The following is a 25,056-nucleotide window of genomic DNA, read 5'->3' on the forward strand; positions in this document are numbered from 1 at the left end:
CAGCTTGGCAGGTCTGTAGCTGCAGTGTCAAGATTTAGAATTATTCTGTCGGTAATTGCTTTCTGATTCATCAAAATGATAGATGAGAGGGAAAATGACAAATAATCACAAGTTGGGGATCTTCAAGGATATCCCTAAAAATGTGACTGGAGAAGCGTGGCATGTGTGAGTCCCTTGTCAGGAGGTCACCTTTGCTGTCAGATCATTTACAAAGAAATTTTCTTAAATTCAGAGTTGGAAAAAAGCCTGGAAAATGCGTCCGTGAGCCAAACTGCAAAGATAGTTTTAGATAATTCAGTCTTTGGCCTTTTTTGCTGAGCCTGAAAGCAGGTATCGTCACCTCGGGTACTAGCAACTGTCCTTTCCAAGAGTGCTAAAAGCAAAATACAGCTTCTGTGCTTAACTTCCCTACCTGAAGAGGGGGGATGTGCTCTGATGCTTGTTTTCTTCCCTCAGCTATACCAGCTTGTCTAATAAAAGCTATTACCGCTCTCTCCTACTCATAGCCTCAGACTAGCGCAGCTACGAGTGATCTCTTACTTGCCTTGTTCCCTTAGTTACATTTACAGAGACTCTCTTTGCCACAAGTCCCTTCATTTTCAGAAGCGTTGTGGGAGTTGTGTGGTTACATCTCTTACATCTTTTTTTTTTTTCTTTTTTCTTTCCTTTAAATGTTGGAGGTAGGTGACTCATCATAACTCCAGCTGATATTTCTCAGTGATCTCTTATTTAGCACAGTGCATCAAGCAGAAGATGTATCGCAGAGTCAGAGGAGAGCTGGTAATATCAGTGTGGATTTAAAAAAAAAAAAAAGACAGCATGGCAGTTGCTTGTTGCTGTTTGCTTTTGTTTCGGTGGAAAAAGGTTTACAGGCTGTCTCTCTAAAACCAGTGACCCTGTGTAGGCTCACGTACTGGAGGCGTGGGCCTCTCCAGTCCTCCTCGCCATCATTGTGCTAAAAGGCCTGTCTGTGTAAGTGTTTTTCTTCCGATAAGGGAGTGTTCCCCACTCCGACGGACTCCCTTTGTGGGGGCAGTTCCCAGCAGCTGGGTGTGAGGCTTGGTTCATCTCTCTGGGCAGAGGGCAAAGAGACTGGAGCAAAAGATTAAAAAAAAAATTGGAGAAAGTATAATGAGAATATTCCAACAAGAGCTGAGTTCAGCTCAGCTGGAGCAGAACAGCTTTGTTTTGCAAGAGCCAGTGCTTTATCAAAAGCAGTGCTTGTTGTTATTTCCCCTTCCTAAACAGACAAACATTTGTGGACTGTGGTGGTCCTTGCAGTCGCGTCTGGAGCTGTGCATGCCACTTGTATGATATTCCGTCTTCAGAGGGCTCAGCAAACCTTCAGTGCAAATCATGACTCACCAGGATAATCATCTTTTGTCTCTAGGCATGTGTGTGCATGTATTTGCAGAGGAAGGGAGGCAGAGAAGCTGAGGGAGCTTTTCAAGGCTGCAGATAGTAGGGAGGGAATGCGTGTATTCCTCTCTCAGCCTCACCTTGCTGCCTCGGACTGTAGATGGAGCAGTGCACTGCTGTTCTTAGTACTGATGGGGATTTTGAACTTCTTGCTCATTAGTATTTCTACACACAGCAGCCGTTTGCAATTTTGTGGTGTTAGAGAGGAGGATTTGGCTTTATATTGGGTGATGTAGGGTCTTTGTTGCATCTTCTCTTACTCTTATTTTAGATCTAAGCAGCACATTTGAGCTATTTCAGTGATCTTGGAGGAAGGCAGAATGATCCTGTGGAAGGACACCGGTCTGGGAACTGGCCAACTTGACTTGCATTTCCAGCTCTGCCGTTCTCCGGTGTGTAACGAGGGGCTTGTTGCTTAACCGCTCTGCACATGTTTAATTCTAACTTAAACAGAGCTGGTCGTGCTCAGCTTTGTAAGGTTCTTGTAGATCACAGTTCAGGAGGCACCGAATGTTGTTATTTGCCAAACATAGACAGGAAAGGGTGGTTTAACTCCGTGTGCCGTCCTGCTGCTCTCATGCGCCCAGATCTCTTCCTGATCCTCTCGTCTGAGTCCTTTTTGATCAAAGCAGCTAACGCTTGCTGTGCATCTCTCTCCAACAGTCTACGGGCTGGCAAGGAAAGGAGATGCTGAAGTACAAGCTTGCATTGTGTGGGCACCTGCCCTCAATTGTGCTGTTCATAGAGCACTCAGGTTTGCACTAATAATGCTCAGCAGGTTCCTCCCTCCTTGTCAAGTGCCTTATTTAATACAAATGGTTCAGGCATGTCTGTGCAGAGGACTTCCGGAGGCTGATGCTCATTGAGAAATCCAGGCTGCGAGATAAACCTGTTGTCTTGTTTCCAGCCTGCCTACTGCCATTGCCTGCGTTTTCCCTTTTTGTTCGGGCTGGTGCAGCCTTGCACCAAGCTGCTGTGCTGTGAGCAAAACAGCATCCTTTGCGGAACGTGGCTTTCCCTCTTGTTGAATAGAAAAGCTGACAAATGGCTGTGCTGCGGTGGCTTCTTGTTCTGGCACGCAAGTTTCAGCTTGATCTGCTGCCACAGCCTGGTTTGTTCTGCACCAGGATGGTGAAGGTGTGGGGCTGAGGAGGGGAAGTTTGGGGTTGTGTTGGAAGGTGGGAGACCTGCTGTGAAGCAATAATTTGGAGCAGTTTGTGGAGGAGCTTTAACAGGAGAAGCTAAGAGCTTGGGAGCAAGGACATTCAAAGTGGCTTTGGTCTGTGTTGCTGTTCCCCTGAAACCCCTTTTTAGCAATCGGCTATAATAAAATGTTCTTAACTAGATGAGTGGTGACTGGTACATGTGGCTCCCAGTAATGCTAAATCCACCATGTTTTGTAATAAGGTTCTAATGCCTGGGGTATTTTACGTAAAAATAGCAAAAAAAAGAAAAAAGAAAAAAAGAGATGGCTGTTAAGGGAAATCTAAATCAGAAGGAAACAAATGGCTTTTAATCTTTTCCTCTGTTTCAGAGTGAAGGATGCCGAGGAAGAAGAAGCCCACAGAAGGCCTGGACTCTCGAGGTCAGGATGGTGAGGAAGAGGAGGAAGAGAAGAGGAACCCAGTCAATGTCAAGAAGAAGCGCAGTTTTGTGGATGCATTTATTGTTATATCCGACAGCGATGGAGAGGTCAGTGATTGGCTCGTGGTATCCACAGCCTGTGCTGGGCCCTGCTGTTGCACAGAGCGCCCGAGTATCCCACGCTGTATGTACCGGGGTCAGGCTTTGTGCGGAGGGTATCGTGTTGTTCCTTTTCTTACGTATGAGATGAATCAAATCCTATTTGACTAGGAGATGAATGATATGCTTCGTGAGGGTGAGTTATGAGTCTGGGATTTGATAACCAAATCCTCTCAGAACTGAATTTGGAACGTAATTTAAAAGTAACCTTTCCTCAATCCCTTTACAAATCTTTTTTTCATAATTTTTATTTGATTGATTTCCAGCTAAACCATAGAAACATGATTCTGTATTATGTGCAAATAGATAAGAAAATGATTCAGAACACAGCCTTGCAAGTAGCTCAGACACAGCTGGTGTCCGGTAAACTGATCCTGAATTACAGAAGGCTGAGTTTTTAACCCGCTTCCATAGGGTGTAAAGGTGAACTGCAGTGTGGGTGTGCCTGGCTAAGGCATAAAGGCTCAGATCAGTGATCCCTAGCGTTGTCTTACAAACATCAGCCTTACCCTAAAAGATTGAAATGTTTGTGTCTGTTACACTGGCATTGGGATGAGCGCAGGAGCTCCCGCCTGGGGGAAACCCGGAGCCCTCAGAATCTGTCCTCAACTTAAGTGAGGTACACCAGAGGAAATTACTAGAATCAATTTTTTATGTATGACTGTTAGGGCTTTGCTCTGTCTTGCCAGTGATTGGGAATCCTAAGCTGCTTTTTGTAATTCCACCATTTTCAAAAGCATTTCAGTTCACTCTCAAGCTGTAGATCTTAAATCAAGTCCCTTTTGCTCCCACATCTGCAGCATGCTCCTCTACAGTAAGGCGATTATCATGTGAGGAGGGAAAAAGCACTAGAAATAAACAGTAAAAAGCTGTAGGGCAAATGATATTGGATGTTTTTTCTTCACATTGTCTGAGTTCTTTCCCCATTGGGAAATTCCCTGAAAGAAATGGAACATATGGCAGTAATAGTTGAGTGGGGTTAAACCCTTAGCTCTGCAATATGCTAAGTTAACTTCAGATGTCTGCTGCATCACTGGCCTTTATTGTGAAACCTATAAGGAAAAAAGAAATCAGCAGCTATAAGAGCTGCTGCAGTACATAAAAGATCAGGACCTGTTATTGTCTGCAATTATTCATCTCAATGTGCGCGTATCTGAAAAAGAGGAAACAAACGTCTCTTAAAACACATCTATAAAAAGGTTAGGCTCCCTGGCTGTTCTGTAAGTTTGTCTATAAACAATAAATTCTGATGGCATAATCGGTCATATTACAGAAAAGGATATGCTCAGAGAGGCCGTTAAAGAGCCAATTAGGTTCTGTTTAAGTGACAACAGTTCAGTCAGTTGAATGAGTGGATTTATTCAGTTCAGTTTCTTTCTGTGAGTCATCAGCTTCCAGATCCAGTGCCACAGTCTCTTGTCGTGTTGTTTTCTGCAAAATCAAACCCAAAAATGTGATTTACTTGGGATCTCAAAAAAATAACTGTCTGGCTTCTGTAACTGTCTCGGCTCTTCAGTGTACATCAAGTTGAATTTCAATTTCGAACCTTGTAACTGTTGTTCTTGCTCTAGTAAGACCTTGTTATGTGTTCAAGAAGAGGTGTGGGAAGCTCAGATCAATAGCAATTTTAGAGAACAATGCATTCTCAATTAATCTTGCATCTGTTAGGACATGGTTCCTTATGAATCAAAAAGCTACAAGGACAATTTGGGCATCATTGATTCGATGGCTTTCTTCCTTGGCAGTCTCTTGGCAGGTATCTATAGAACAAGTCCCTAGTTCTGCTTCCAGACCAGCAGATCTTGTAGCAGCTGCACCTGGAAAGCCTCCAGCTTCTCACTTTTGATGATCTTTGGCAGACTGCCTCTCCCAGGAATTTTTCAGTCATGCTGGATTATCGAGCTCATCCATGTTATTTTGCCAAGTGTTCTTTCTTTGCTCATGTCTGTGCTGTGGCATCTGCAGAGCTGCATCAGAAGGAAGTTTTCTGAACGTGGGGCTTTCTGATCTCTGCTATAGATAATCCTGGATTCAGGGAACACTTCTCTTTTTTTGGGAAGGGTCAGACAAAATAAGAACAGTCTCTCTGGCTTTGTGGAAACAAGAGGAGATGACCTTTTTTGTGCAGACTGTGTCTCTGAAAATGCAGACACGATGAATAAGCAAAGTAGTTCCCATCTCCCCTGATAGTTTAAATCTTGTGGGGAGCAGAAGATGGGTGTGTGATATTTCAAGTGGTGCCCAAGAAAGCTCTCTCCAAGCATAGCAACTCCTGATCTGTCTCATGAGCCTCCTTCTTGAGTCAGGCTGTTGATAAAGACTCTTTAACCTTCAAGGTTTTCTGAAGCCACATCTGAAATGGTTGTCACCCAGCAGGAGGTCTGGCCAAGTGTGAGCGTTGAGCATGGCCAGAGGCCCAGGAGTTCTGCTGACCTATTTGGCTGATCCGCAGCCTTCAGTGCAGTTGATCCCAAAATGCTGCTGATCAGCCATGGGACCTTTCAGAAGGGTCCATTTTTCCTGGGTATAACCTTTGGGAGGTCTGAGAGTACCTGTCTCCACTTGTAAAGTTTGCATGAAGTCTCACAGGCTCCTTCTGCCAGATTCATCAGCTCTGCCAGCCCCCGGGGGACATGACAAGACTCTGGGGTGATGGTGCCATCTATTTCTGCATGGCATCCAGGGCCTGTTTTCCCTTTGGGGTGGAACATCCCTTTGCCTGAGTATTCCTGTATTTGGAGATGTTCACAGCCTGGGTAAATAGCAGCGTGTGTTGATGTTACAGATCAGATGTTGGTTTTGGTAGAGAGAAGGACGTGTGCTTGGGCAGTGGCCACCCCCCCATCCTGTTCTCCATCAGCAGTGGCAGTAGGCGCTTTATTTTGGGACCAGGCATGGCCTGAGGGACATCTCACTATGGAGAAGATGGTGCTGGAAGTGTCGCAGCTAGGATGGCAGTGCCCACCTCACACTGCTGACCATCGAAGCGAAGCAGAGCCATGTGGGAGTATCGCTGCAGCACCCTGCTGTCCCCATGGGCTCTGCTGTGGTACCAAGGGACCCGGTGCCTCCGGTTCCCAGAGGAGAACGCGGTGTGAGTGTGCTCCCACAGAGGCTCAGCAGCTCTGCTGTGCTCGCTCCTCGGAAATCAGATTGCTCTGAATCCAGGCTCCTCGCAGCCCGGTAAAAGCCCTTTTCTCTACAGAGGCCCCCCTCCTGTATGTCAGGAACTACATGTCTAGCACGAGCCCTGTTGTGTCTCGTTGTTCAAGTCTCCACTTCCAGCAGGTTTGTTCTAATGAGCTGAAAGACAGAGCAGAGCTGAAACTGATTCTGAACTCAAGTCAGAGACTAATAAAGTAGGGTGTGATATTAATTTCAGCAGCAGCCTTGGCTAGAGCCAAACGTGGCACTTCCAACATCTAATTGGCTTTTAAAAATAAATTAGTCTGGTTTTCATCTGTGTATTTCCCATGCAGGATGTGTGGCGTTTGGCTGTACCCTGTTGTTAGATGGTCCCAACTGCCATTGAGCAGTCAAATTACCCAGACCTTTTGACTTTGCAGTCTGCACCGTTAGCTATGGAGACATCCTTCTGTAGCCTTTCCTTCCCTGAGTCAGTAGAAGCTGATTTCTGTGGTTTATGATGTGGATTCGAGGGAGCAGGATGTGGGAGGCTGGCTACTGGCTTTCATTTACGGGCTTTTAGAAGCGAGTGGAGCTGTATCTGTTTCTGCTGGCAGAGTCAGGTTCTCTTAAGTATGTGCAAAAGCATTTTTAAAATGAGAATTTGATTTCCTGCTGTCTGGTGAAACCAAGCAGGTTAAAAAAACAAGGAAGAAGAATAGTGGCTGCCTTCCACTAAGAGTGTAGGGATCTTTGGAAACCTGTCTTTTTCTTGATCTGTGTACAGTGCTGACAGTGAAATTGCTCATAAGAGAGCATCATAAATTAAACTGCAGAGCCTGACACACAGGAAGAGAATTTGGATTCCTTCTGGCCATTATGCTTTAAATTGACGGCAAAGGAGGAGAGACGCTATCCAGGCTGGCACTGAGCAGAGGTGCGCAGTTCCCACCTCGCCTCCGCTATAATAATTAGTTTCCCCTGGAAGTTGTGTGTTGGAGATGACCTTGTAACTAAGAGTATTGGCTGCAGTTTGGGAATATTTTAATTGATTAAGATTATTTTTGGACTAGTGATCTTATTAGAAAGGCAGTTGGTTGAGTGGCCCCCTGAGTTCCTATTATCCTTGTAGACAGATGAGCATTAAAAGGTTGGGTCAGAAAGAGCAAGCCCTGTTGTCTTCTCTGAATTTACTTGGCCCCTTCTGTTTCTACCATCCATGCCTGCATTTATGCAGAGCACTCTGGGGCCTGCGGGGCTCTCTCCCAGCAGAGGTACAAACAGCCATAAATCCTAATTAAAAGGTATGTTTTATTTTCTGGGTTTAAAAATAAAAAAGATTTAAGAATTCTTGGAATTGAGATGTGTGTGTATATTTTGGCCCATCAGGATTAATTTGATTTGCTTCACTGGTTTGCTGTACCGTGGCTGTTCAGTAGAACGCTGCTAAGCAATTTAAACATCTTTCTCAAATGTATGAGGTTCATACAACACGTGTCCTGCAATAATTTTGCTCCTGACACTGTTGTAAATGTCGAGATTCTTCAGGACCCAGCATGGGGAACCGAGGCACGTATTCGGCTGTGCGGTGAAACCGGGCAGCCTGCCCGGCACTGGGCATGCCGTTCCCCTCCAAAGCCCCGGAGGTGTTTGAGCCCTGTCTTGTCCTATGGTGCGTGTTGTAAGTGTGTGTCTCTGTGCACGGAGCAGACAGTGGCAGCCGTGGAAAGTTTGGTGTGCTCATAAATCACATCCGTGCCCTGGAAGAGAGCTGCAGATGAGAGTGTCAGGGTTGACCTTCTGGCAAGTGCAAGAGTGATGAGGGGAAGACTGATGCCTAGAGAGAAGAGCTAGGGATTTACAGAGCCTGCTAGGATTAAATTGCCCCTGTCTTAAGCTAGGGTAGGTTTAGCATTGTTAGACAGGGCTTTGGGGGAGAGCGGGAGAGCTGTTGCTTAACCTCATCCAGCATATAATCCTAGCGTGATCCTGATACAATCCCACAAACTGTTCCCCTCTCCCTTAGGTGTGAGCTGCCCACAAGGTCAGCACGGGGCTGCCGCTGCAGACCAAGGCAGGACAATTCGGAGCAGGAGAACCTGTGGCTTATGGAAAACTGGAGGAGAGCAATGTGCCAGGGCCCTGGAAGAGAGAGGATTTCACCTGCTGAGCGTTAAGCTAGGCAGGCTCAGAAGCAGAGAGCATCCATCTTCTAGCAAGAGAGAATCTGGCTGTGAAGGACCCTTTTGGAGACACAGGGGCAGACCTTAGAAATGGCATACCAAAACCAGGCTGGGTGGGGAAGAGAAGAAGGAATCGGTCAAAGGAAAAAGTCCTTAGGTGCGAGCATGAGTGCGTGTGGAGGGACTTGCCAACCATGATTGCTGCCTTGTTGTGAGCTGATTCTTAAATCAGTGGAAGTGAGGAATGGTGTAGGTATTAGGGCATGTAAAAGCTGTAATGTTTTAGGGTTTCAGGAAACCACTTAATAGTATGTCTTGCAAAATCTTAGTTGGATAAATAATTCAATTTGGTCTAGATAGTAACATTCCTGGATTGAAATCCTGCTAAAAGACTGTCAGCAAAAGCCGGTGATGAACAGGAGAGAGGCTCATTTGGGGGAGATGTAAAGCTGAGGCCAGGAGAATCAATATTAGGTCTGTGTGTGTTTTAACATCTTCATTAATGATCTGTAAGAGGGAGCAAGTGGTGTATATACATTAATAAAATCTACTGATAACGCTAAAGCTGGAGATGTCTTGAACAAAACTCAGCACAGAGGTGCAGTCCAAAGGACTCCACAGGTTCAGAAACACGGGCAGTGGACAGCAGAAATTGATTACACTTGAAAATAAGCAGTGTAGTATCCGTTTGCGTTAAAGTAGCCCAAGCAACATGCCCCACCTTGAAGCCCCCCTCCTGGCACAGGAGGTGGCATGAGGCACAAGCGTGTGGCCACTTTGCCGTGGGTCTTACAGACGGCAAAAACAACTGCAGCTGCAGACGGAGCCATGTGAACCCCCTTCCTGGCCAAGCGTGGGTCTATCTGCCTGAAACGCTGGGTTTGATTCTAATCCTACCTGATTTAGAGAGACAAATTGGAAGGGGTCCAGTGCCAGCCTTTGGTAATATGTACGCCCTCGCTTAAGCCGTTAGGACAGCAACTTGCATAAATGTGTGCCAATTAAGCCTGTGACCATTCTTGTTGCAGTCCAGTGCTTAAAGCAGCAGGCACTTAGGTTGTTCATGTAGGTATTATTCTGAGAGGCCTCAAGATGGCAAATTCTGAAGTATTCAAGCTTCAAAAATGAAACACTTGTGGCAACACAATGAGAGAATAGCACCGGGAGTAAATACAGCTGGCTCTCCTGCCCTCGGGGTGCATTAGCATGGGTCCCCAAAAATGGCTAGGATTCTAGTTTTGGTCAAATAAAATTGTCTGGGCAGGGCGCTAGAAGCTGCGTGGCAGGAAGCAGTCCTGGCTTACAGGTGTGAGATGTTCGGTTATAAAAAGGTTTTGGTTTTCTGTTTCAAGTGCTTACAAATACCAGTGTTTTAGCAAGGCCAAACAAATTCCCTCTAAAATCATGGGCAGCAGGTGCAGTGCATTGGTGGTGACTGGCATGAAGTCTATTGTCTCTCCTACTTCTCTGTTTATGTCAGTCTGTAACTCTTTTTGCTCGTTATGCTTATCACACAGCTTTTAATAGTTACAGAATGTGCTTGAATTATGTTTGAAATTCAAATTTCACACAAATAGAGGCTTGCTCTTGAACCAGTGTTTGTGTCTGAGTAGTGGGGGGGAGGGGGCTGGTAGTATTTCTTACATATTGTATGCGCTCACCATATTTTTTTCCATTATAGCAGGAGTCAAAGGAAGAGAGCGGATTGCAAAAGAAGAGAACAAAACAGCAGCTGGATAGAACGAAGTTTGCTGCTAAAAGAAAAATTGCACGTAGGTCTCGATCGAGTGTGGGGCTGGGGAAGTAGACTGGTGTTGAGCAGCTTCTGCTGTTTGTATTAGAGATGATTTCCCTTGCAGAAAGGCTGTGATGTGTCAGGGGATGCACAGCTCTCGGAGAAGACCCGAGAGGGTCTTCTTTACTTCTCAGGGGTAAAATTTGCCTTTCTGAATAGGCAGACTGTCACTTGTTTGCTCCCCAGGCGGCGTGTGCGCAGAGCGGTGCACTTCCAAAATAAGTATGCGAGGGTGTCGGTACCTCACCGGGTTTCAAAATTGGTTGAAGCCAACCTGAAAGCACTGTCAGTCACAAACTGCTTTCCCATTCAGACCCTTCTGCTGCTGTCTTTCCCTGAAACGTCATGATGCTCTGACCCAGCTCGGGAAAGATCTGAGTCGCAGCTGACAGTTCTCTGAAATCATCGGCTCGTAGTGTGGGGGCAGCTGGAGAAGTCAGCAACATTGGGCATCATATGAAAGGGTGTTAAGAACAAGAGATTTGTTTTTACGTCATTTTGCTGTTATATAAAGTGTCGGTGCATCCACATCAACAGCGCTGTGTGCGGTTCTGGTCTCTGCATCTCAAGGACACGGTGGTACATCCGGAGAAGGGCAACCCAAGCCATGAAGGGGAGGGAGCAGCTGCCTTATGAGGAGTGACTGGACAGCCTGGGGCTGCTCCGTTAGGAGAGGGAGGTGGGATCAAAGTTCACATCAGGAAGGCAGTGCCTCAGCTGAATGCAGAGCTGTTTACCAACTCCTACAGCCAGGGTGGAAATAGCAGGATATAGGTTTAAAACGAGTGAAGGAAAGTAATGCTTCACACAGCAGGTAGTGAACTCCTGGAAGTTTTTGTCACAGGAGGTTGTGGAGGGGTCAGTACCAGCAGCTTTAATAAGGGATTAAATGCATTCATGGACAATAGGTCTATAAACAGATGCTGAAGGGAGCAGGCTGGGATGTTCCTGCTGATATTCTGCAAACTGAAAACACTTCTGAATGCTGGGGATGTACAAGCAGAAGGGACTGCTGAGCACAGCCAGGTTTGCCTGTGCTCCCTGTCCAGCACCACCTGTTAGAGCGGCCAGGCAGGTGGACTGTTGCTCTGCCCCAGCAGATCCATGCTCACATTCTTGCGCTCCGCAAGGCAGTGGTCCATCTAGCATGTTAAATTCAGAAGGTTTTAAAATGGGAGAGATGTTGTCTCCTGCAAAACCCAAAGCAATCACTGAACAAAATGGAGCATACCAGTGCTCCGCAAGCAGCAGCAGTTGGACTTGTCAGTCCTCAGAGGGCTTGTGTGAATTAAATTGTTTTTAATAGAGGCCTAAGGCCATAGCACAAAACAGCCTGGCTCTTTGTGGGAGTTGAAACCCACTGCGCGTGTCCTGTGTCGAACAAGTAAGATAGCAAAGTCAGAGATGGGGGAAGAGTTCTTTTTTTTTCTTTCTTTTTTCTTCTTTTCTCCCAAAAGAAACAGAACACCAAATAAAAGCTGAAACCCCCCTTGGAGATGCTGTTAAAATGTGACCAAACATATGGTGCTAAGAACAGGGAGTTGCTGAAGTTGGATGTCCTCATTGCATTGAGTGCGCTGGGTTCTGGGAGCTCGTGTTTGGTGTGCTCCAGAAAATCCACAGGAGACAGGGCCGGCTCTCTAGCTCTCATATAATAGAGGAGTTTTGCTGCATTTCTAGATGTTGAAATTCTTGATAAAAGTTCTTCTCTTCCTGGGGCAAAAGCTGCCTTTTTTTAATGCGCACATCTGCCTCCTTGAGGCGCTGGAGGTTGGGGGTACCTGGTGCCGCTTGGCTAGAGAGTGGTTGCTTGTTTAAGCACGTGCGATGGTGGGTCTGTTCTCTCATTTATGTGAAGCTATAATTAGACTTTTGGTGTTTGCTTTTAGGCAAATTAAGATTTGAAGTAGTAATTATTTTTCTCAGTGTCTTTAAATAAATTCTTTGAATTGTGAGGCAAATTGGTCTTTTGTCAAGATTCGGTGCTTCTGGGTAGAGCAAGTTCTTTCTCCTCAAAACTGGAAAATTTCAGATATTTGCAGGCTCTGGTTCTAAAGCGTATCCTCCCATTTTTGCTTTGTTGTGGTTTTATTCATTTTAACCTAAAGCCATAACTAAAATATATCTGTGACGTTTCATCCTGACAGGATAAATGGAAATACAAAACCTAGAGAAGTCTGTCTCTCTTTTTCCAGGGGAAATCAGTGCTTTAAAGCACATCTGAATGTTTTTACTGTAATTGCACTTCAGATATGTGGAAATACTGAGATCCTGCATTTCCATTATTTTTGAGTAAATCTCTTATTAGTAAGTGTTAGAACTACAACTAGTGGGGTTTTGCATCTAATTCACTTTGCAAATGTCAAAATGGAACATAAATCGCTTAGTAAATTGCCGTATTAGCATTTAAAAAGGCTCTGAAATGGTTTAATTTGTTTAGGGCTGCATGTCTTAAAAACAGTTTCTCCCTGACCCCTCCTTCCCATCTGTGGGTTTCTTGGATGCCCTCGTCCCTGGAGAGGCGCTGGGATTTCGTGCTGTGTTGGAGTGGATGTGTGGCAAGTGGATATTGGAGAGCAAGACACAGAATTCCCAGCCGGAGTTGCTGGCGCTTCCCCACTTGGCAGTGGGAATGGGTTTCTGCGAGGTGTGCAATGTGTGTGAGCTGAGCGTAATGGAGTCCGTCTGTCCAGACGAAGAGGGATCGTTCCTCCCGAGGGCTGCGGGAGCCCCTGCCTTGCCGACAGGCTCCAGGAGGATGGCTCGCCTCCCCTGCTCACTCCTGGAGCGCTCTAGAGATCTGTTTGCACACATCGGCTGGCGGCTAACACAACACTCTGGATTTCTAATCATCATAAATTATGACCGGTGCAATCAACATCAGGTTTAATAAAACGCACGGTGCTGAGAAATGATCAGACGTGGAGCACAAAACACTGTCAGATCTGGACGGCTCAGCTTAAAGCAGGTCAGGTCTGAAAGGCATGAGCAGAGCTGCTCTTTGCTCTCCCCACCGTAATGCCAGGTGGATTTAAACTTGAGATTTCCCCATCTCCAGAGCACCTACTCAACTGGAACATGCACTAAGTGCATTTTGTTTGTCGCTGGTTTCTTTGCCAGAGGCAGCATTTGTCTGGCACATTCCCTGTCCCCAGAGGGGAAATTGCTGTGCCAGGGAGGGAGAAGAAAACAAAATGTACAGTAGTAACTCGCCAAAAAATGTTTCTTTTTATTAAGCTTCATGGATGTTGATAGCCTGAACTGGTGAATACTCAGGCCCCCGTTTTAATTTAAGCACGTGGAAAGTCTTGTGTTGTGGGGCACTGATCACGTGCACTGGTTTTCTTGCACATGTCAGAGTTTGCAGGATCTGGACCGATTGCTGTGATGATTTGGGCAGGGAAACAAATCAGGGCGCACTAACTGAGTGCTTGGGAGATGGTTGGTATTGTGGAAATGCATATTACTGCTGTTCTTGGGGACGGGAGCCTTCTTCATATACTGGGCTGTCATGTGCTTTCCATTAAAGGATGCGTTATTTTTTTCCCCTGGTCCCTCCTGGCTGTAACATCATAGAGTGACTTTGTCCAAGGACAAAAGATCCCCACAAGCCCTGAGTGCACTGCAGTCTGCCTTCACTTCAACCTCTTTCTTAATTTTTAAAGAAATTAAAAAAAAAAAAACCAAAAACCCAAACCCAACCTAAAGCTAAGTGCTGATTTAGTAGAACATGTAAAGGAATCTCTGGCTGGTAATCAGAACAGTCCAAAAATGCTTCAAATCCTGCTTGAGTGGGGGGAGAACCAGCCTGCCATTAGCAACGAGCTGGGGGAAGGGCAAAGCAAAGCCTGCTGCTCTGTGGATGCACCTCAATGCAGTCATGTCGTGATGCGCAGGCTGTGCTAAGACCGGCGCAATCCCGGGCTGCTTCAGAGGAGGCTGCGCCGCTGGATTTTGGTGGCAGCTGGTAGGAAGAGGATGGGTTAGAAAATGGGAGCCTGCAACTTGTGAATGCATCTTTATCTAGGGAAACGTCTGTCTCCGAAACTGGCTGTAGTGAAGGCATGTTTGTGCTTGGGCGGCCTTCCTGTTCAAATTGCCTCTCTTAAAGCTCTTCTAGCCCATCAGAGAGCAAGCCTTTTGGTTCATGCATGAGATGGCGCATGCAGGATTCTGCCTGAAGGAGGGAGCGGGTTTTGAAGGAAATCTGTCAATTTGTTTCGAGTGAGATGTATTTTTTTCAGCTCCTGAGAGTGCTGTTGAGTTGTTTTCCAAGCTGCACTCCATTCTGCAGGCATTGTATATTTTAAGCATAGTGAAAGTGTTTGATCGAGTCTAAGTAAATAAGTGTTTTCCAAAGTAACTAACCACTTTGTTTCTAAATAGCCAGTCTCGGCTTCTGGTTTGCTCTGAGTGAGGAATATTTCAGGAAGAAATTTTCTGCTGAAATAGAAGTTACAACTGTAGGAAACCTGTTTCCCATGCATGACTGACTTAGTGATGCAGTGGAGTGGTGATGTGAGCAGAAGGGGGATGTATGCATGTGAAAGATCCTTCATAATACCACCGAGCAAGTAACATTATCCTCCACAGAGCTTTCCACCTGCGGCTCGGGGTGAACAACATGTAGCTCTTTTGCTCTTGGGTAGGTCTCCTGTGGTATCGCAGGTATCTGTGTGTCAGAAGGCAGTGAGACGTGCTATTTGGCAAGTAAAAAAGTGTATTAGAGAAGATGTGGTCTTTATCCTGCCTTGCTGCTGAGCCTATCCGATATAAAAATGAACTTGCTTTGAAAATCTGTCCTTTTCCTCTCTCCTTCAATGTGTGTTCTGCAGCTGTAGAGTATGTTGTTTGACGAGGGCAAAAAAATATGTCCCACTGTAGTTAAATACCCAGGGAGTCAGAGTTTGGATTGCTAAAGAAACCCCAGCTGAAGTTCCTGACTTGGGTTACTTTTTTCATTTAGTGTTGCCTGCTCCGGTTTTGGTGACACCTTTTCAGGAAAGCTGAGGTTTAGATGTTCTGCTCTGCATTCCTCCTGGGGAGGTGGGACCCTTGGACATCACTCCCAACGTGTCGGATATGTGTTGGGTGTTTACACACACCTGCATCTGTGACTTGACATTATCCTTTTTCTTCTGCTGCAGAGATGACTGAAGAGGAACAGTTTGCACTGGCCCTGAAAATGAGTGAGCAAGAAGCCAGACAAGTGAACTGTCAGGAAGAGGAAGAGGAGGAGCTCTTGAGGAAGGCCATTGCCGAGAGCCTTAATGTAAGTGTGCTTCTGTGAAGAGGCTTACTAGGGTTCTTCAGCAACATTGCTTTCTGTGCTTGCTTTGCCACACTGCACAAAAGAAGGCTTTACCGGGGGCCTAGCTATTTCCAGCGCGAGCTGGAATGACAACAGTTGCAGAGTAGTTGTTTTGTGCCATTTCTAGTGAGAGATGTGTGAAGTCCAACCTCAGCTGTCCCCTATTTTGGGGTACACAGCTCTGATCTCAGGGGGGCGGGGGGAGGCGTCTGCAGTCTGGGTGATGGCTCCCTGGGGGAGCCGTTGGTACACTCTGCTGACAGAGAACATGCCTCTCGGAGAATCAACCTTTTGTTTTTCAGAGCTGTCAGCCCTCGGAGTCCTCTGATGCAACCCCTCAGTTGTCTGCAGAAGTGCTGGGCGCGCGAGGCCAAAGCCAGCCTGCTGAGAAAGTAGGCTCTGAGATCCTGGGAGGTCTGGCGCTTTGCCCTGACACCCCTCGCTCTGAGTGCAGCTCCCACTCACAGAGCACTAGAGCTGATGGGAACGGACAGATGGATGTCGCCCGGAGCCCCCTGGTAGTGTTGAGGAGGTTAAGCCAGGAAATCGTTGAAAGCTCACTAGTATCCAGCATAATCGTGTCTCCGGGGAAGGGCCAGCCTGTGACAAGGTCAAGTGAAAAGCCTTCCTCACCAGCAAAAAGTGATTCTAGTAACATGTCACCCGGCACTTTCAGAGAGGACCTCATCTCTTTGAGTCCCACCTTTGGCAGGGTGACTTCAGGCTCCTGGCAACTCACACCTCGGAGACTGTTCAAAAGCCCCTCCAGCTCTTCTGAAGCAACAAGCCATGAACCAAAAGAGCAGCTCCTGCCCTGCACTGGCCATTCTGCCGGAGAAGCTGGTGCCGGCAGCTCAGCCACGCTCTGGAAGAGCTGGACCACGGAACGGTGTGGCAGCCCCAGGAGTGGAGGAGCAGGTACCAAACACACCGCGCAGCCTGGGCACACCGCCAAAGTCTGTGTTTCCAGAGAGCAAGCAGAGCAGAAGAAGGTGCCTGATGGTACCTCTGAGCTTTGCATGCTGAATGTGGTGGAGAAGCACAAGCAGGAGGAGGCAAGAGACACAGTGCACTATTACTGGGGCATCCCCTTCTGCCCCAAAGGGGTGGACCCCAACCAGTACACCAAAGTCATCTTGTGTCAGCTGGAGGTTTATCAGAAGAGCCTGAAGCAGGCTCAGAGGCAGCTATTGCATAAGAAGGAGTTTGGTAACCCAGTTATGCCCAGTTCTTCCTTGAGCCAAAATGAGCTTGGGAAAGGAGAGCAGATAAGCAGGGAGAATGGTATTACTGATGATACAGAAGACAGAGACCCAGACGGACAGAAGGAGTCTGAGAGTATCACCTGGATCCTCCCTTCAAAAAGGAGGGAGGCAGAAAGTCCAGGGCACAGCATGGAAGAAGAGAAGAACTCCACTTCTGATGATGAACCGACCACCAGCTACCGCCAGGTAAGAGCTTTGCCACTGAGCAGAGGTTAAACAGTCCCACTCTTCTGTCCATTTTAGGGTTCAGTCCCTTCTGTAAAGCAGGCGCTGCTGTTAGCACTCCTCTTAAATTTAGGGACTTCCTTCCCTAGCCACACGGCTTGCTGTGAAAGGGAGTGGAAAAGTGTATAGGCTGATACCCAACTCACAAATGGTGGGGGCCATTGTGCAGCCTGGCAGTCGTCCATTAATGCACCACTGAGATAAAGACTTCCAGCTGACTTGTCCTTCTCAAAAGGGTGTAGCCTGGCAGTATGTCAGGGTAGCGAGCACAGAGATACTGACCACTGCCAGCTCTGGCAAACCAGCTTATAAACCTGTGGCTGTGCAGGGAGCTCTGCATTTTCCTTTGCTGACAGAAATGTGGCTTTTGTCCTTGCAGCACAGCCTTTCCTTTTTGCACCTACACGCTCCTCTGCGTCTGTGCGTGCTTCACCCTTGCCAGTGCTGTTTTTCCCTCATGGTCCTGCAGTTGTGGATAGAGAGGCTCTGCGTGCTCGAGGGCATCTTCTGCCTGCCCGGGGTGATCTGTCATTGGGGGGGGGGGGGGGGGGGCGGAGGGGAGGTGGGGGTCTGCTCGTCGTCCTTGTTCTGATGGTTGAGCACCTTCTCTCCGGCTTGCTTGTTGGGTCTGCTAGACGCTAGGTGTCAGCCTCTGTCTCTGTCAGGGCTCTCTTGTTGGAGCGGAAGGCAGCTTTCTGTCACTGCTAAGTTTAAACAGATTGCTAGTCAGATGAAGTATTTATTACTGCTGTATTTTAGGTTTGTGTCAGCCTTTTCCAACCCTCATTTTTCATAATGACTTCACTCCCGGATCATTGTATAACTTTATCTTCTCTATGACTGAAGCCTCGGCTCTGTTGTTCCTGTTTTCAAGTGTATTTGATCATTTACCCTGGTGTTAGAAAGATACTTAACTTGTTTTGTGATATTTATATTCTGTCTTGTAATATTGAACACTTAAGAAAAACGTCATGTCTGCATTTTCTGGTTGCAGAAAAAGTGCGGAGCAGCCTGTGCTGAAATGTGACTTTTCGTGACAGTGCTTTGGCTTGGGTTTAGCAGATAGAGATTTAAACAAGCCTTAGAGGTGACCTGCAGAAGAAAGAAACTGACTTGTGCCCTTTTTCGTTTCTTCAGGATAAATACAAAAGACCTGAAAGGTTCTTAAGGCAAACTGCTTTTTTTCCCTCTGTGTCTTTTCCTTTGGAAATGGAGGTGTCATTAATCTGGAAGATTGGGGTGACTAAGGTCTGTGGACGTGTATGCTAAAGCCCTTGGAAAGCTACAGCAGCTGGGAAGGGCGTAAACTTTTAATCAGTATTGCAAATTGTGGGGTCTTTTTTTTTTTTAATATTATCCATTTAATGCTAATACCTAATTAATTCTTGGGGAGAAAAGAGGTTTTAGTGGTGCTGAGTGGGAACTTGTAATGTACTCATCCTGACTGCAAGAGCGCTCTCAGAGCCATAACGTGTATGCAAATGTAGTCTTTCTGATATTTTTAAGGTGAAAAAATAAGGAAGGGGGAGCAGACTTTTAAAAATTTCAGCCCTAGCCCAAAATTTACCAGTCATTTTATTTGAGAGAAAAAATTTCTAAATGCCCTTTCATATGCCTTATCGCTCCCAGCTCGAGAGGTTGCTCCCTTGTCTTGCCTCTCTGTGCAGTTGCACGCTGAGGCCAGTGCAGGTGATTTACTTGCAAGATCAATATGTTTGATGTTTGCTTGTGCCTTGTCTCCATTTTTTTTCCTTCTATCAAATACAATTCCACCGGCAGTGACAAAGGAGGAGCCCAGAGCAGTCATGTCCCCCGTGTGCTGCGTCGCTTGGAGACCCCTGCTGCTGCCTGTACTGCCCTTGGGCTCCCCCAGTGCCCCAGGGCTGCTTTGCTGGTGGGAGATTTTAGGCTGTGCTGAGGCTAGAAACCATCCATGGGGACTCAAAGCTGTCTTTGAAAAAACCTCGTGTTATACCAGTGAAATGAAGGTAGAAATGCTGTGCTCAAGGGAGCCTGGCTGTACCCCTGAAACCCTCACCCTGAGTGGGCAGAGACCTTCCACCATGGCAGTGCCACAACTGCCACCCGCAGCCAAGGGATGTTTGCACAGAGCAAATCCTGGTTGTCAGGAGATCTCATAGCCTGTGAACCTGCACTAACGAACTTCAGTGCTAATAGAATCAATTTCTTCATAGTCTTTCAAATAAGGTTAGGGGACTCGTCGTCTTTAACAGATTCAGAGGGAAAAGACCCAATTCTGGAGTGTTACAGTCTAGTGACCTGAATTGATGCTGTACCTTATAACATATGTACTAGGAAAAACAGAAGCATGATCTAGTATTTGTGACCAGGGCAAAGGCATTGTTAAGCCATGCACAGTTCAGGAAAAAGAGAAATAAAAATAAAGGAGGAGGTGTGGTATTTTATGTTAATGATGAATTAGGCTGTGAAGAAATAAAAACCAGCATAGATGAAACAGAATATTTTGGGGTTGGAGTCACTTTAGGGAAATCTGGGAGGAGGCTTTGTTTTGGGGTTTGCTGGGAAGTACATCAGCCATCCAGGAGCGGAGCTGATCGAAGTTGAAACGTACAGTGGAAATCAAACTCAGAGAGTTTAATAGACTTGAGGAAGGGGGAGGAAAACCCCTTGCATTTCTTTGAGAAGTAGCATGAGAAATCGTGGGCCTGACAGGAAGGACTGCTAATAAACCGTTGTAATTCCACCTGATTAGAGAATGGCAAGTGTAACGTGTACACTGAAGAAGAAGAAAGGGATCTGGGTAATGACTGGCATGTTAGCCTGACCTTGGCAGTGCATAAGGCTTTTGAACAGATTTTAAAGGAGGGAGTAAGTGGAGTTGTAGAGCTAAATGAAAAACAGGATAAAATGCACATGGATTTACCAGCTGCAGATTGTGCAGGTTAATCTGTTCCCTTTCTTTGATGGGACAGCTGATTTCCCAGTCAAGAAAAATGCAACAGATCCTATCTGTACGAAATTCCAGAAAAGTATTTCCCATGGTCCAACATCAGCTGTACCAGTTGATCAAGTCATTCCAGCTCAGGCCAATAGATTTTAAACTGGAGTAGATGAAGGCTGCTGGGGTGCTCAAGGGAGTGCAAGGGGACACTAAAATCCTTGGGTTGTTCAGCTCAGCACAAGTGGAAATGGAGAAGGGCTATGGTTGCTGCCAGTGAGTACATCAGGGTAGATGCTAGGAACAGGCAGTGGGTGTGGAAGGTAGTGGACAAGGTTGGCATGAACAGTGGGAACAGACTGTCCAGGAATATGTCTAGGCAGCAAGGTAACAAAGGTGTTACTGCATAGAGCTGCTGAAACACCTTCCAAAAAGGAGTGATGGAGGGAAAAAGCTGACTAGTTCAGGATGGACACTTAACTATTTTAGGAGAAAAATACTTAACAGACTGGGTGCAATATCATGGACAGAAGCTGATGACCCTGCAGAAGTTAGCTGTGTACATTGTTTTATATAACATCAGAATTTTCCTTTCCAGGCCTCCCAGGTGCTGCCTGCAGAGGACGTGCGTGAAGATGGGGAACCCATGCAAATTGCACAGAGGTGAGGAGGGTTATTCCGGAGCCTTGGGCTCACTCTGGTGACATGGGCTCTTCCCCTCTCTCTCAAGCATTTTGGGGTGCAGTTTCACAGGGGCTCTCTGCAGGGCCTGACAGCAGGGCTTGCTGGACAGGCTGTCTGCGGTTGCTGCTATTAGTTATCCCTGGAAATACATGGCTTTGGAGCAGCGTGGGAGAGAGGTGGGGCAGAACTGGGGAGAAGACATCAGTTGTTACTTTACAAAACACGCAAGGTGCATTCTAGTACAAATCCAAGGACTTGATCCTTGCCCTCTGAAGCTAATGTGACATGGTGCAGTAACGCTGTGGTGGTGGGTAGGTGAGCTAAAGGTGACTTATAGCGATGTCATCACGTGGTTTGTCTGGGAAGGCACATAGGCAGCATGGTGGAGGGCTTACTGGATTTCTGTGTGTATTTTTATGTTCTTGCCTTATTGCTGAAGAGGAAAGAAGGGAGGAGGAAGCCAGACGGCACTGCCTATCAGCCAAAGATAGAGTGCAGTGCTCCAGAAAAGCCACTTCAGCAGATGACAGGTGTGGGACAAGTCAACATGATTTTCTTCAGATTTAAGCCTACTCCTCTTTTCCTTTTTTTTCTCCGTCTCCTTCCTGCGGGATGCAATTCTGCAGCAAAGGCTCTGGGAGAAGAAGGGCAAATGGGAGAGGATTCAAGGAGCAAGTTACAAGAGAGGGCAGATAATGTCATGTTTTTAATTTGCTGGGTTTTATAATTTAAACCTGCTTTGGAACAAAACTGCCAACTTTCCTCTGATCTAACAGCATTTGGCCTGAGCAGTTAATATCAATATGCAGAGTATGAAAATCCCTCTTGCTTGCACCTTTCTAACGAGCTTAAAGCTCGCCTTGGGGAGCAGGAGGAACCTGTGGCTGCCGAGGCTGATGAGCCTGTGACAGCCGAGGTCTGAGCTTGTGTGCTTGCGTAGAAGGCACCCAGGTGTGCGCTCTGCAGCACTGGCCTCCCGCCTGCTTAAGGCAGAAGAGGCTAGGGCTGAGTATGAAAAGAGCCGGACCTCTTTCCTTTGGTGTAGCTGATGGAGTTGGTTTGGGATGTTCCCCAAGCCGCCCAGCAGCTCCTGGCTGTGCCCCTTGGGACCAGGACACACCTGGGTGCTGCGGCCTCTCCTTGAGCAGCTAGCACATCTGCAGCAAGGCAAGAAATGGCTGTGGTCTTCGCAGTTTTGTGCACATTAAGCGTTGCCATCTGGCTCCTGGTAATTTGCCAGCACAGTCCTCTCTCGGGTAAGGCTCAGGCACCCTGGCCGGCTGGCCTCAGCAGCGCTTAATGGGCAAACACGGCTCTGAGCTGTCTGGAGGTAGTGAAGCATTTTTGGAAGCAGCAGCAGTGAGAAGAGGCTGCTTTGCTTTCTGCGGGCCGCTCTGCCTGATTGTGTTACGCTTTGTGCGGAGCACGGTAGATTGGGGTTTTAATAAATGATTATAGGCTTTGTTACCAGGAGATAGTTGGTGTAGCAAGAAATGTGGTTTGACTTCAAATTGATTAGCCCATTTTATAAATGTCATAGCAAGTTGTTTTGTGTAGTTCTTTTGAAGTGAGCCCTGATGTTAGACACAGAGTAAAACACGCTCAGCCTGGATTCATAACAAATGCTTTGAGATGCTTTATTTAGAGAGAAAAGCCACTTGTGATTTCCTATCAGAATTTTGTTATTTATCATAAATCAGCAGTGGCTGTTCTCTCTTCTCTAAGGCCTGTGGTTGAGCTTAATAAATCTTCTATTTGTCAGTATGGGGATTCATGTTTTTAAAGTGTGTTCTTGCATACTTGATCAGACTAATCAGAAAGCCACGCAAAGCACAGAGCGTGTCAGCATGAGTGCCAGACTTACTCAGCAATGCCTGCCTGTTTCGGAAAGACACTGTGCAGTAGGGGGGAGGGAAAAAAAAAGGAGGAATCCGAAGGTCAAAACAAGAGGAGCGGTCCCTGGTGCTGCTTGGAGGAACGGCCACGCTAATGTTGTTAGGACTTTGCTGCAGGGAAGCTTTGCCTTGTCTTGCTTCTGTGCTGCTTCTGGCTGCCATGCACAGTGATAAGGAGGAAAATTAGCAGCGTGAGGAGGGAAAGGGTAATGCAGGATAAAGCAAGTCTGTGTCTGTCTTCTCTGAGGATTTCCTTCCCCAGATGGAAAGAAGCACAGTGCTGGTACCTGCACAACTCCCAAATCTTCTAAGTAGAAAGCATCATGAGAGTCTCACAGTTGTGCGCAGGTATTTTTGCTCCCCTGACATGAGATAGTGACCCTTTGTGCCTTTTTAGCAAAGGCTTCTACAAGAAAAAATGTTCCCTTTGAGGTTTTTGCTTAGGACAGCATTTTACACCCATATTTCGCTGTTATCCTGGTCATTTCTGGCTATCAGATAGTGACCACTTGGAAATTATGGCATCATTTGCTATTCTGCACTGGGTGAGACAGGCAGGCGTGTGCTGTCACAGTTACTGGATTGGAGTGTTATATTATATTTATATTTTGAACAGCATCTCCGTGTTGACCACGCTTGGGAGTAAAAGGAGCCCAGATATTGCCACAGAAAACTCTGCTGAAGAGGAGATCTCTGTTTGCCCAGGTAAGAGGCACTTGAGAATGTTCTGAATTTTGCACCGAAAGTTACATGCTTATAACCTTCAGAGAAAAGAAGAGAATTTTCAAGTTATTTGAACAAAACAAGATTTCTTTCCCAGCTGTGTTTATCAGGGCTGAAGTTATCCAGGTAATTTAGTTTGATTCCCTGGTTTTGGACCCATTTCCTCTAAGACAGTTCTCTGACCAGAGATTGCTGGGGACTTCCTGCTGAAGAGACATCAGGATGTCCATCAGTATGGAGGGATCACTCAAAACAAGGTGTCGGGAGTGGTCTCTTCAATCTAATCAATAAATTTTCAGATTTTTCAGTGTCAAGATATATGTAAAGCATGAGAGCTAAAATAATTTTTGCCTTACATTAATTAAACATGTTTGAGACCAATGAGTTTCTCTTCCTTGGTCTCTCCTACCATGTTTGAGATTTCCAGTCCAGGGTTTTAAGTGAGGAAAATTAATGAAGAGACCGCTCCTGTTCATGAACAGCTGGAGAGAGAGAGGTCACGGTGGTGCTTGGAGGCATATTTTGTTGCTAAGGAAGACACAGAGGTCTAAAGAAGGTGTGACTGTGAGGCAGACGGCAGAATGGGAGCTCTGTTTGTCTCAATGCGAGAGAGCGCTCTATTCTTGCTTTGTCTCTATCCCAGCAAGTGTCCCACATGCTTTTCCTGAGTCTAGTCTCACTCCCCATGAAGCCGCAAAGCTGCGGTGGCTTTGTCCTCACACCACCGTGCTGTGACTTTTAACCCCTCATCCGTCTGTGGTGTTGCACATTGTCTGATAACATTTGTGGCAAGTCTAAAAAAATATTTTGAAACTGTGAAAACGCTGTTAAGAAATGGGCTAAGTTACATCAACAAGTGAGGAGATGGTTTGGGGGCTGCAAACCTGCGCTGACACGGAGGTGTTTTTCTGCAGAGACCCAGCCGAGTCCATTGGAAGATACTGAGGTGGAGAGAGGAGAGCTCTGCTCGGGCAGCAGAGATACACCTGTGCAGGTAAAAGACCCCGAAGTTGGGGAAGGATCCTGTTTCGTAGACCTTGGGTTCAGCTGGGAGCTTGGACTTCTGCTCTTGGGATCCTCACAAACAGTTCCCTCTTCCCTTTTCTCCACCGCTTCCTAACTCCAGTCTTTTTTGGCTGGGGACTTTGTGCAGCTGCTTCTGCAGCCTTTCAGTCCTGGAGCTGGAGAGTTATTACCAATTCCAGCTTGTTCTTTTATACCACGTGCACTGTGGATGGCAGTGCTGTTGCTTGCCCGCATTCAGGAGTACAGTGCTGTGATGGTCAGCGATGCAGAGGGACCCCAGGAGCTGTGAGGGGAGCCATAGTAAACCTCAGTTACTTGTGTTCTGACGTGCTTTTCCCTGTTACAGTCCTCTGAACTTTGGTGTTTCTTCTCCACAGTCCATCTCTGCAGAGGCTGAGGAGAGGTTCATCCAGAGGCTGGGCCAGGATAAAGATGTCATTGGAATATTGAGGGCTGGTGGTGGTTCAAGCAGAGTGACCTGAGCCTGGGAATCTTGATTTCTGTGCAGTAAGAGTTAATAGCAGTAGTAAGTCAGTGGCAGGGCCATCCTCTTACCTCCTGATGCAGATGTGTGCTGTTGTGCGGCTCCTTTCCCCATGTTGTCACACCTGTGCAGCAATTGCTTTGCAGCTGTCGCTGTACTGACATCTGACTTCAGTTCCTGCTTCTGATAAAACTCCCTTTGTCTATTAATTTAGAGAGCAATATCAAAGGGGTTGCCAAGTACTCCTCTGGCAGGGT

General features: G+C 46.6%; 1 protein-coding gene across 6 annotated transcripts in view; it reads left to right on the forward strand.

The window, feature by feature from the left end:
* Positions 1-25,056, forward strand: part of UIMC1 (ubiquitin interaction motif containing 1) — a 39,595-nt gene that overhangs the window by 1,844 nt on the left and 12,695 nt on the right. For 5 of the 6 annotated variants that reach the window (XM_075766847.1, XM_075766845.1, XM_075766849.1 and 2 more), the window contains exons 2-8: positions 2,954-3,111; positions 10,153-10,243; positions 15,414-15,538; positions 15,880-17,028; positions 20,586-20,650; positions 23,183-23,271; positions 24,204-24,283. In XM_075766847.1, coding sequence (XP_075622962.1) covers positions 2,962-3,111; positions 10,153-10,243; positions 15,414-15,538; positions 15,880-17,028; positions 20,586-20,650; positions 23,183-23,271; positions 24,204-24,283 — 1,749 coding nt within the window. In that variant the 5' untranslated portion in view covers positions 2,954-2,961. The remainder of the gene's footprint in view (positions 1-2,953; positions 3,112-10,152; positions 10,244-15,413; positions 15,539-15,879; positions 17,029-20,585; positions 20,651-23,182; positions 23,272-24,203; positions 24,284-25,056) is intronic. The other variant, XM_075766848.1, reaches the window with a different exon arrangement.

The sequence above is a fragment of the Balearica regulorum genome, chromosome 14 (assembly GCF_011004875.1).
Source record: "Balearica regulorum gibbericeps isolate bBalReg1 chromosome 14, bBalReg1.pri, whole genome shotgun sequence".
Taxonomy (NCBI): Eukaryota; Metazoa; Chordata; class Aves; order Gruiformes; family Gruidae; genus Balearica; species Balearica regulorum.